The sequence below is a fragment of the Clytia hemisphaerica genome, unplaced genomic scaffold, assembly GCF_902728285.1.
Source record: "Clytia hemisphaerica strain Z4C2 unplaced genomic scaffold, Clytia hemisphaerica genome assembly, whole genome shotgun sequence".
Classification (NCBI taxonomy): Eukaryota; Metazoa; Cnidaria; class Hydrozoa; order Leptothecata; family Clytiidae; genus Clytia; species Clytia hemisphaerica.
The window spans coordinates 153,461-165,781 of record NW_027103262.1 but is presented as its reverse complement, the minus strand read 5'-3'; the positions used below and the strand labels follow the sequence as shown (position 1 = coordinate 165,781).

Sequence of the window (12,321 nt, the reverse complement as noted above, 5' to 3'; positions counted from 1 at the left end):
TTCGATAATATTGAAAGTCACCATCAACACTACGCTCTTTTCTATCACTCAAAAAAAATACTTTAAAGGTTATGTGGTAAAGAGATAAAGGCGGAAAGTATATTCAAGTATAATCAAGTCTAGCCTATACTAGACGTCATGGCTTTTTCTTTACACAGTAACATCTATTCCACTTTGCGAGTTTTTCGAATGTTTTGAGCCCAGGTTTTCGGCCTATACTATAATCATGGTTGAAATATATTGAGTATTTCGGTTATTTTAACGTTTTTCAAGATTTAAAGTTCCGGCGAGAAAGTCGATTTTGGGCTATCTCTTTAATTTAATAGAATATTTCAATTTGGGAGGGGTTAGCGTTAAAACTCAGACCTTGATTGTAGACGTCATAGCCTTTTCTTTACGCAGTACGTAGCGTCTATTCCACTTTGCGACTTTTTCGAATGTTTTGAGCCCAGGCTTTTGGGCTCCAAACATTCGATTTTTTGACGTCACTTTAATCTTTCGAAGCTCCTACAATAGCGAAAATATCGAATTTGCATCAAAGCACTTATTAAAAGGCGTCTATTTTTCAAAAATCATCAAGTGGAATTCACTAAGAAACGGTATGAAAAATCCTGGTTTTTGGTGAGGTGCTCTCTTAATTAAGTCAATTTGAGAGAAAAGGCAATTATAAATTCAATAGGAAGAAAGAAAAATAATAATTTCAATTTTTGTTTTAACAATCAGGTGCCAGTACCGAGCAAAATAAAATACAGACACCCAATGAAACTAACAATCAAAACCAAGAATCAAATCCACAAAGCTTAACCTTATCATTCAACTTAATCACCACGACATACCCTACCAACACTGACGATAGCCAAGTGATCGTTAATGCGCCACCAACCATTGACCGCTCACGAAAACCAACGAAAAAGAGAAGCCACGGTCGTGCAACACCAGAAGTGTTGCCACGAGAACCTGTCGTCATAGAACAAGTTGGTCAACAAAATGTACAACAGTTTAACCAACAAAACGTTCAAATCGTACAACACACACAACATAATCAACAACAATTAATACAAGAGAAGCAACAAGATCCCCAACAAATTACCCTATTCGAACAACAACAGCAGCAACAAGAACAACAACAACATAAGCAAGAAAATGTTCAAATCATACAACAACGAAACCAAAATTCAGGCACACCAACTATCATTCTATCTCGATCACCCTCCCCAACTGAGACGGTAGCCACCCTTCAACAAGAGGGAATCCACCATTCAGCGTCCCCTCCACCATTTAAACCAAACCAAGCACCTATCCAGATGGTACCACTACCCGACTACTCTCCACCCTCTTCTCCCAACTTAACACCTGTGAATAGCAGAAGACGTTTTATGACACCCTCGCCTCCACAACCTATCGAAAGAAAATTGATAAAGGTAAAAAATTTTCTATATCATTCTTGATGGATAGTACGAAAAAAGGTCCCTTGTTAATGATGGAGATTTTGAAACCCTCCTTTCTGATAGAAACATCTTAATTTCAACATTTAAAATATGTATCAACTTACCTTAAAGGAAAGAAGATTTTCCTAGAAGAAATTCTTATTACATTGGACTCATTTGCCTAAATAAATTCTGGCTAATTTGAATTATAATTTGATCTAGATTTTTCCTAAACTACACTTATTCCTCCTTTGTAAGTTAAATCCTTACAAAATAACAAATCAATAGTATAAAATCCGCAAATAAATTGATTGGAAATTGGCGAGTCGGCCCATTGGCCTAAATTTCTTTTCTTAAGTTTTTTTCTTTAGAATAAATTTTATACTAAGGCTTAAATTAGCTAAAATATTAATAAGAACAGGTTGAGAACATTATTAAGGCTTTATGGACACTCAATTACTAAAGATATTACACAAAAATAGTGAAATTAAGAGCATGTTAAGAACAATTAAGGCTTATATCTCAAAAAAGTTAAGAGCACTCGGAGGCTTCAAAAAGTTTGTATGTTCTAATTTAAAGAACGTATAGCAAATGGATTTTCTCCTCTACCTAAAAAGCACTTATTTTCCCCCTTTGTAAGTTAAAACAGGGGGGGGGGTCATGCAGTTATTATATAAACACTATGACAATTACTACCGTGGTGGTATATAAACCAAAATTTGGGAAAACAGTTACTCCACCAGTGGACTAACTGCAACATTGTCGATTTTGGTAGGATATGGTGTACTAATTTTAGGTTTTTAAAAATTCCGGAAGCAAAAAAGTTCAAAACATTTTTTCAAAAGTCAAAAAAAAATCAAAATTTTTTTTCTTCAATCAAGGCATGTAAGATATTTTAACAAACTTGGAAAATGATTGAGATATTTAACTCTTGAACGGTTGTTAATAAGACGTACCCAGTAAAATGGTATCAAAGATGAGGAATTCAGTGAAAAAATTGCCAAATTTGGCATTTTTGGGGGTGGTATACACCAATTTTGAGAATAAAATCAGTTAGTACACTATGGAATAACTGCAAGGGTGGTGGTGTCTGTAGAAAATGTCCAAAATTGCAGTTACTCCACATAGTGTCAAGGAGTAACTGCAAGACCTTCCCCTGGTTAAAATCCTTACAAAATAAAAGACCAAATGGATTTTTTCCTCTTTTTAGGTGCTGGACGACAGCGATTCAGATGGTGAATTGACAGATGTGACAGTGGAACACAACGAATCTCCAGACAGTACAAATGCATTACTTGTTAAGGAGAATGTGAAAGCAGTAGGGCAATCTCCGACTTTATCCAATAAAGACCAGCAATCACATGAGGGATTTTCAGTTCAAAGGGCAACAACAATGGATGAAACACATCACAAGGAACACCAACTTGAAAGTGATCATCAAAAGACGAAATCTATCCCGATGGATGAAGAGAGATTTGAGAAGAAAAGCTCTACTAACGGCACTAATAGAAGTCTCAACGAGGTTTATACAAGCGAAACAATCCAAGGCGAGCCTGAATATGCAGTTCCTTTTGATAAAAAGTATAACCAGCCTAATAATGTCAATGAAACTGGTGGCTCAACACCACCAACAACAAAGTCTGCTGAATCAGCTTCAAATGCAATTAGCTACAATGGGCCACCGTTACCAGATCGGTCAAAAAAGCCAAAGAAAAAATTGATAAACTAATATAAATATAAAATTATATTAAATATTATTAGAGAATCAATAATATTCAGTAATACCATTTGATAATCCATATTCTTTTCTTCGATATATTAGACAGACAAAAGTATTTTTTAAAGATAATTTTTGTATATAGCATGATTTTAATTAAATTTCAGACATTTGTAATTTATTAGATTTTATTTCATTAATCGGTGCACATACTTTTAATTTACAGACCATTCAAAAAAATCGTATATATCCCTTGGCTGAGGACCAACAGCGAATTTACGTATTTCCTCTTTTGAGGACGGGAAATGACTGAAACGATTTGAAATAACCCGCAGTTTTGACCTGTAAAATTGAGGACGGTAAAAGAAATGATTTACTGCCGTCCTCAGTTAGTCAGGATCCAGACAAATTAGAAGTTTACCGTCTCCGTCGCAGACAAACACAGAAATCCAAAGGAAGAAATACTGTATCTAAAATATAGTAGAGTCCCAGAGGGGAATACAAAAATCTATTAAAAATAACCGGAATGGTTTTTACTGGCATTGTAAGGCTTAGATATTTCAGTTGATATTCTATCACAAAACAATAGGAGGTCAGCAGTGGGTGTTAACAGCTTTTTTCTGGAAAAGCCCATTAAGTTTCAAAAGTTTGAAAAAGCTAAAACACCACTGTGTCACATACCCTCTCTGAAAATTTGGCCAAAATCTCATCTCCAGTTGGAAAAATACACTCACAGTTTTAGCCCTTATGGGAAATTGACTTTGATTTCATCCCCATTTGAAATTCCATGGGAAAAATGCACTCCAAAAACGTCCCCATTGGATATTTTGAGGTTGAAACAATAGAACTTCTATCCCCAATGGAATTTTCATAAAAATCTTCATCCCACCTGGGGCTGTGAGAATACAAAAAAATCCTAGTTTAAAGATGCCGCATAAATGACAACAGTCCACTAGAAACTTATTCCCTTTCGTAGGGAGTCGGGACAGAAGATAATGATCTGAAAAACATCTTTGATTTTGAATATTGGAGGAAAAGTGGCACCATCCCCTACCTTCAGTAGATAGCTACAGTATCGAAAGAGGAGCCTATTCCTATTCGGTTCGCCTCCGACCAACTCAAGGTTTTTCGTCTGAGACAGAACATGGATTTAGCAAATTAGCTTCTTGAAATATTGGTGAATTATGCAGAATTTTGAGACGGAAAAGCCTTTTTGTTTGTATACTTAATTGAGACGGAAGAACTAAAATTTGACTGTTTAAAAAAGATTTACTAAAATGTTTCTCTGATTGATGTAAAATAAATAAGTGAGAATACCAAATATAAAGAGATAGTTACTATGTACATAATCTTGATTTGTTTGTTTGTTTCCCTTTTTGGACTTATTCCAGAAGGTCTCATCTAACCAATATTTGCTTTGATCCAGTCATTAGCCAGAGAAGAACCTGAAAAAAGACAAAATTATTTTAATTCATTTATCTGTAAATAAAGAATATTCTATTCTGAGGGTCGTCTTTTTTAATTAAGGCTTCTACTAATTCTAAATGCCGATCCACAAAAAGAAAGAGTTATTTCATAAACATTTTGGCAATTCATTTCTCCATCAGTTTTACTTCACTGGGTCAACGATACAGGGGTGTTATTGTATATACAAATTTGTAAAAAGTATGTTCAGCTAACGTCTCTCATAAGCTCTTTTTTCACTTAACATGATAGGCAAGGCTCATTCTATCAGTTCCCCATTATCGCTCAAACAGATGAAACAATCTAGGTTTATTCACTCATTTGACAACGATCAGAAAATTTATAATGAATGAGCTAACTGAGCTAAGAAAGGGTTGTTAGTACTAGTTTAGACGGCCCACTTTTCGTCCTGCCTATTCTAATTGTGAATTAAAGTTGTCATAAAGTGGACTGTCTAAAGTGAAAATGCACTGCCATCTCTTAACGTCCATTTAATGACTTCTTTCAATATTTTCCAAGCAATATTTTAACTGCCGACTTTGTGTCCACTCTCTGCCTACTCTAACAATTAGAATAGACAGGGCAGAAAGTCGGCTGTCTAAACTAGACCTTACAGTACAGAGAGCTTGAAATTATGGAATATAGGGAATAGGAAAATTGAAATTATGGAATATAGGGAATAGGAAAATTGAAATTATGGAATATAGGGAATAGGATAAATTGAAATTATGGAATATAGGAAATAGGAAAATTGAAATTATGGAATATAGGGAATAGGAAAATTGAAATTATGGAATATAGGGAATAGGAAAATTGAAATTATGGAATATAGGAAATAGGAAAATTGAAATTATGGAATATAGGGAATAGGAAAATTGAAATTATGGAATATAGGAAATAGGAAATATATACTTACACAAACATTAGAAAAATGATAACAATATTCCATAATCCGATGAAGATTCGAAAATATCGTAAATTCAATAAGAATTCGATCACCTTTTCTTCTAAAAAAGAGAAAAAAGAAGGCTTACAGTATCACGAAGGTGGTTTCTCTATTACATTAAAACATCACTGCTTTCCAGAATCTTTTGACAAAACTCAAATCATAAAACAAATGATACAATGGGCCATTCTATTTTATATCCACACAGTGTTTTTTCATTTTCCAGGGTGTAAAAAGTTATTCGTAAGTCTCCAGGGAATAAAGGACTGGTTTTAGTTCGTTCAGTGCCACACTTTAAGGTATAAAAAGAATTTTTTATTACATTAATAACAATAATAATAACAATAATAATAATAAACCGGATTCTATTTGCTAAGTCTCATCTAAATTACTTTGGTTTTCCATGAGACGCCTTGGAAAGCGACAAATTTTTCAGAAATGCAAAATGATAGTTTTGCAAGACTTTGAAAAATTTCTCGGTAAGTTATTAAGATATTTACAAAATTGTTTACTAAGATATTCCATCGAGACTTAATATTCAATTTTTCCTATTTTTTAGTTCTTGTTCTAATATTACAATAGAAAAAGTGTACCTAATCTATCTTCGATAGAAGGAAAACTTTTATAAATAGTGCATTATCGAAACATTATCAAAACATATCTCAAATAATAATAATAATAATGGAATTGAAAATGTTCTTCCACCTCTCTATATGGATTTTAATGGAAAAGCCCAATTACAGTATGCTATGGTCGTGATACTGAATAAAAAGAGGGCAAAGCAGCCAATGAAAAAAGGTTAATTGATAATACAACAATTCATGTGAACATATTTTTTAATGGAAATTGGGTCCATAGAGACACTATCCTTTGCATTTACCTTATATAATTGAAAACAGATTTTTTTCAAGACCAAACAGGGGGGGGCACGCAGTTACTACAAGACATGATGTGTAGTAAGTGCTTTTTCAACACTTTTTTTCAGGACCATCACCCTTTGCAGTTACTACACCTTGGTAGTAACTGTTTTCAGAAAAGATTTCCAGGTACCACCCCTGTTTTTGAGTGATATCATCAAAAACATCCTCGAAATTACCCTAAATTGCGATTATTTTTCAACCTAAAGCCATTTTTGTGCTAGATTTTCTTTTAATTTACTTGGTTAACAGCTGTTGAGAACATTTTAATGATAATTAGGGAGAGCATAATTTCAAAGTTGGGTCTGAGAAAAATTTCAAATTTTTTTTCGTCCATTTATAACAAAAATATTTTTTTTAACAAAGAATTTTTTCACAAAGAAATTCATTTTTTGTGAAAAATTTTGAAAGTTCTTTAAAAAGAATTAAAATATAAGCACTTACTACACCAAAAATGTTTGGCACCACCCCCAAACAGCAGTTACTACACTGTGTAGTAACTGTTTTCATAACTTCTGAATACAGTACCACCACGGTAGTAAGTGTCATACTGTCTTGTAGTAACTGCGTGCCCCCCCCTGGACCAAATTCAATTTAATGATATCTAATCTAAAACAAGTAATACAAGTACTATTCTACACAACAAAAATGTTCTTGCAACTGTGAACACTGTGTGGAGAGAAGTGATGCAGATCTCAAGAAACAATGAAAAAAGAATTATAAACTCATACTAGCACTGGGCTCCTCTTCACCAAAGGTTTCTCCACTTTTCTTCTTTCTATGAAATAAAGTTTTTAAAGTGAAGGTCAAAAACCTTAATTTCAAGGGATTTTGGCTTTAAAGGAGTATAAGGAGAGGGTTCGCATTATGATGGACAAAGCAATGTTTATAAGTAGTATATAACTTTTATGATGATTAAAAATTGAATCACTAAAGGTAACTTAACAGTAAAATGCAACAAACAAATAAAATTTTGACTTACAACTTAAAATTGAGAATTGCACCAGCATTAATCAATAGTGTACTGTAATGGAAAAATAAAAGAAACTTTCATGTAATAGATACAAAGAAACTCATTTCACTGACTCTTCATGGAGATTTTTTTTTCATATTTAATGAATACTTTTGGTAATGTTAAATTGGTCAAATCTATTGCTATTGAACACAGAAACATTATCAAAATTACTCTTCAGAAAAATTGGATCTTACTTTTGGTTTTTCTGAAGTTCTCTTTGCAGTTTTTGTACACCCTTCAAAAACGTTTTATATTGAAAGCATTCATTGGTATAAAAGATCCACATATGGGTAAAGGCCACATTTTTGGTACACCTGTCCCTTCAGTTACACTAAAAAACATTTATCCTCAAAAAGCTTCTTAACTTATTTATTTGTATTAAGTAATGGTTCTACCATAATAATCAATTGCGTGCCCCTCAATAACATTGTTTTATAAAAGGTTTGTAGCTCTAATTGCCACCCGGTCAAGTTTTTAACCCTTATCAATAAACCAATGGAGACTAGGTGTTTCTCCCTATATATTGCAATTTCAAGAAAGACACTTATTGAAAAATGCTTCTTCAGAGTTGTTTAATCAATCCCACTGATAAATTTTGAATAAATATTTTTCAAGTTGACGGTAGAGTGTATTTTGTGTAACGGAAGGGACAAATTATCAGTTGATGTGTAAATTATTTTGTAATATGTCTTTTTTTTTAAATATTTAACTTATTTTTAACGATGGAACATCTTTTTTGGGTATAATAGAAGGAAGCTAACCAAAGGGTCTAACAAATCTACCAAAACTATGATTACTATGATAGATACTATCATAAAATACCAACTAAATGATAAAAACGTAACAGAAGGGACACTTTTCTGCTTATTTTTCATCAAATGTCATTGAAGTGTTTCAATCCTTTTCAGCTTGAAACACATTGCAATGTCTTCAAATACCTTAGTTTTGAACAGAAAAAACAAAATAGTCTCAGAATTTTTATTATATTAGCATTTATAAAAAAATGCCGTAACGGAAGGGACATTCGTTACGGAAGGGACAACAAGATTCACTTCACAGTATCTCCATGAGAAAAATTCTAATTCAGAAATGTTTTTGTGACAATAAGTAGTCCTATGGGTATAGAAACTACACCAAAGGAAAATGAGTCTTGCGAATCAGTTGACTAAATATTCCAAATCATACATGCGTAACGGAAGGGACAAATTTGGTGAGTCCTATCTCCCATGTCAGGCACAAATTTTGAAAAAACTGAGCTTAGAAATTAGATGAGAGCATGAAAATTGTTGTAATAAAATAGCCAGAAAATTAATTATTATTCAAAAAACATTTCAACAAATATTTTTCAGCATAAGCTTTTCGTTTTATTAAAAAACATCATCAGTGCATATACAATGGAATGAAAATGGAATCTAGGAACATCCCAATAATAAACTGACAAGAAGAGGCCCAACAAGTAAACTTGACTAGGAAATTTTGACTAAAAGTAACTAGCGTAACGGAAGGGACAAAATCAGGGTACCAAACTGTACATTTTAGAAAAATTTGCTTGCTGGGCAATAGATACACGATATCATGATTAAATCTGATGCAAAAGTCTCCTCTTTTGGGGATAATGTGATGAAGTTAACTTTTTGAGTAGGTTTTATGCCCTAGAGAAAAAACGTAACGGAAGGGACAGTGTACCAAAAATGTGGCCTTTACCCATATGTTCCTTGAGTTTATTGAGGCACAGGTTACATTATATTATCAACTAGCTGACGTATGTTTTGGCTATGAAATTTATTTTATACATTGCCTGGAAAATGGCTGTTTGTAAAAAATAGTTTAGTTCCTGTCACCTCAATTCTTAAAAAAGGGTTTGGCAGACCTGCCAACTTGAGATGTTCATTTTGCGTGAGATTTCCCGATATCGGAAATCAGAAATGTCTTTCCAAAAAATCAGAAATTGGGAAAAGATTTTTCAGAAAATCAGAAAATCAGGGAAATCTTTTTTGAAAATCAGAAAATCTGGAAAACTTTTTTCAAAAAATTGGAAAAAGAAGGAAATTTTTCCAAATATCAAAAATGCATGAGAAATCAAACTTTTAAAAAGCTATGTGAGACATTGTTGAAATGCGTGAGTCTCACGTCCAATGCCAGCTTTGTAAAAAACTGTGGAGGGTGATGATGAAGTTCAAGTAGATTGGAACGAGCTTCCCAACCCTCTGAAACCTAATTTTTTTGAAAAAGATATATACGATACGGTTGGTCAGGTGACGGGCAATTTTTTTTATAAACAGCCAATGTGAAAGAACAAAAATTTCACACTATACCATGAGATGGGGTAACTTGCTTCAATGGAGGCTAAAATGTATAGCCCTCAAATGAAAGACTTGGCTGGTCATTAAAATACAAAGTTGAATCAAAACAAAATTGGTAGAGTAGAGCCGCGAGCAGAGCTGCGTAGTTGTATTTTAATGACCAGACCAGGGGGGGGGTCAGTGTACTAGAAGGCGGCATGTATGTGTACTACAAGGTATTTTTCAAAACTTGACACCCACCCCTGAAGTACACCATACTACATGGAAAAATCCCAAAACCACCCCATACCGCCTATTTACTACCGGGTAGTACCTGGAAAAAAAAACAAAACCAACCCAAAACCCCCATTTACTACTGCGTACTGGGTACTACCTGGAAAAAATCGGAAAATCGGGTAAACATTTTTACAAAAATTGGGAAATCGAGGAAACTTTTTTCGGAAACTCGGGATATCGGGAAATCGGGAAAACTTTTTTCCAAAAATTGTAAAAACAGGAGAATTTTTCTCAAAAATCCAAAATGCGTGAGAAATCAAACTTTTCAAAAATTGCGTGAGACCATGTGGAAATGCGTGAGTCTCACACCCCATGTGTGAGAGTTGGCACCTCTGATGTTCGAATGTTCGAATTTGAATGTTAGAATGTTTACATTGACTCGATAAACCTTCATTTCAGTGGGATCTGGTCAGATTTCAATTCATTCCAAGAAGTTTGGAAGAATGATCTTGGACAAACTTGGCTTGATCAATTTATAATAGAACAACTTTACATTTCTATTTTAGCAGATAATTTCTGAACCTTTTTGTTTTCATACTTTTAACATCGATTTTGGACCCAACACCCCTATTTTGGTACACATGTAGTAAAAATCAAAATCGATTTTGGACCCAACACCCCAATTATAGTACACAGGTGGTACATGACAAATTTTTTTCTCAAACACCCACCCACCCCAGGATACATGCCACCTTCTGGTACACTGACCCCCTCCCTGACCAGACAGGTCATTCATTTTAGGGCTATGCATGTTTGCCTCCACTGATACAAGTTACCCAATCTCAAGGTAGCAGGCATATTTCCAGGGGTTTTCTGCTACCGGATAGGTTGGCAAACGATATCATCCACAGGATGCATCCTCTCTTATTTTCCCCCTATATTTTCTACTTTCCTATCTTCTATCCTGACTTTCTGACTTTCTCAAGTGTTTCTAACTGTTTTCTAAGTATTTTTCTGAAATTTGGAAATGGGTCTCCGACCCGCCTCAAACCACCAAATGCAAGCAACCTTGGTTTACAAACCCGATGCCTAACCGCTCGTGCCAGCGAGACACGGCAGAAAGCTGTCATTCACAAATACTTATAGCGTGTAATTTACAGACCTACGGGATCCTAAGTTAGGTCTCAGGGTACGGATGCCCCTAAGAAGGCCTTCGGCCTTATATTGTGACTCTCGAGCTCCAACCCTAACCCTAACTGATAATACCGAACCCCCGTCTAGGTCCGCAGATTGAAAAATTTCACTTGCATCCTGGTGGATGATATCGTCTGCCAACCTATCGGATAACGGTAGCAGAAACTGAATCTTTAATTGAGTTTTGGAACTCAAACTTTATGAAAAATAAAATTAGCTATGGAAAAAGGTAAATGAGTGAAAAATGTCTTCAAATATTTGATATTATAGCACTCAATTCTGCAAAAAGGCATAATTTTCTTGGGGCTTTGGCCAATAGACCACGATATCATACTCCAGGATGCATCGTCTCTTATTTTCTCCCTATTTTCTACTTTCCTATCTTCTATCCTGATTTTCTGTCTTTCTCAAGTGTTTCTAACTGTTTTCTAAGTATTTTTCTGAAATTTGCCCGTACCGGTGAAACAGGTCTCCGACCCCGGCTCGAACCACCAAATGCAAGCATCCTTTGTTTACAAACCCGATGCCTTACTGCTTACGCCAACGAGACACACCAGAAGGCCGTCATTCACAAATACTTATAGCGTGTAATTTACAGACCTTAATTAAGAAAGCTCCCAACCCTACCGGTGCCCCTACAAGGATCCCTACGGGATCGTAAGTTAAGTCACAGGGTACGAATGCCCCTAAGAAGGCCTTCGGCCTTATATTGTGACTCTCGAGCTCCAACCCTAACCCTAACTGATAATAACCGAACCCCCGTCTAGGTCCGCGGATTGAAAAATTTCACTTGCATCCTGGAGTATGATATCGTCTGCCAACCTTCTACTTTTTATTTTGGCCTTTGAAATCAATAACTCTGATACATTATAATTACCAAAAAAGTATGCTACATCTTAGTTTTATTTTCTTACCAACATATTATAAAGTCTGCAATCATTGTGACGTTCTTTCAATTTAGCTTTTATGATATTTTCTTCTTCTGTTCTTGCTATGTCGTCAGTCTGTAATACCGTAAGACTGTAAGATGTTCTTGCTCTACTTTTGAGTCAATAAAATCTCAATGTGGGTCATAGACTTTTTCGAAAATGTTCTAAACTAATATTCATACCTCAAAACATC

At 34.5% G+C, this 12,321-nt stretch overlaps 2 protein-coding genes across 2 annotated transcripts in view; one reads left to right on the top strand and one right to left on the bottom strand.

The window, feature by feature from the left end:
• The window catches only part of LOC136799704 (calponin homology domain-containing protein DDB_G0272472-like), a 32,131-nt gene extending 28,424 nt beyond the window's left edge, over positions 1-3,707 (top strand). Inside the window, exons 15-16 of the mRNA XM_067056419.1 lie at positions 724-1,421; positions 2,638-3,707. Coding sequence (XP_066912520.1) covers positions 724-1,421; positions 2,638-3,156 — 1,217 coding nt within the window. The 3' untranslated portion in view covers positions 3,157-3,707. The remainder of the gene's footprint in view (positions 1-723; positions 1,422-2,637) is intronic.
• An 866-nt stretch (positions 3,708-4,573) lies between these two features.
• Positions 4,574-12,291, bottom strand: LOC136799330 (small integral membrane protein 7-like). Its single transcript, XM_067056035.1, has 5 exons — positions 12,114-12,291; positions 7,454-7,495; positions 7,203-7,249; positions 5,525-5,615; positions 4,574-4,589 (listed from the first exon to the last, which is right to left on the bottom strand). Exons 1-5 carry the CDS (start codon positions 12,137-12,139, stop codon positions 4,574-4,576), a joined length of 222 nt encoding a protein of 73 aa, XP_066912136.1. The 5' UTR covers positions 12,140-12,291.
• Positions 12,292-12,321: the final 30 nt, after the last annotated feature.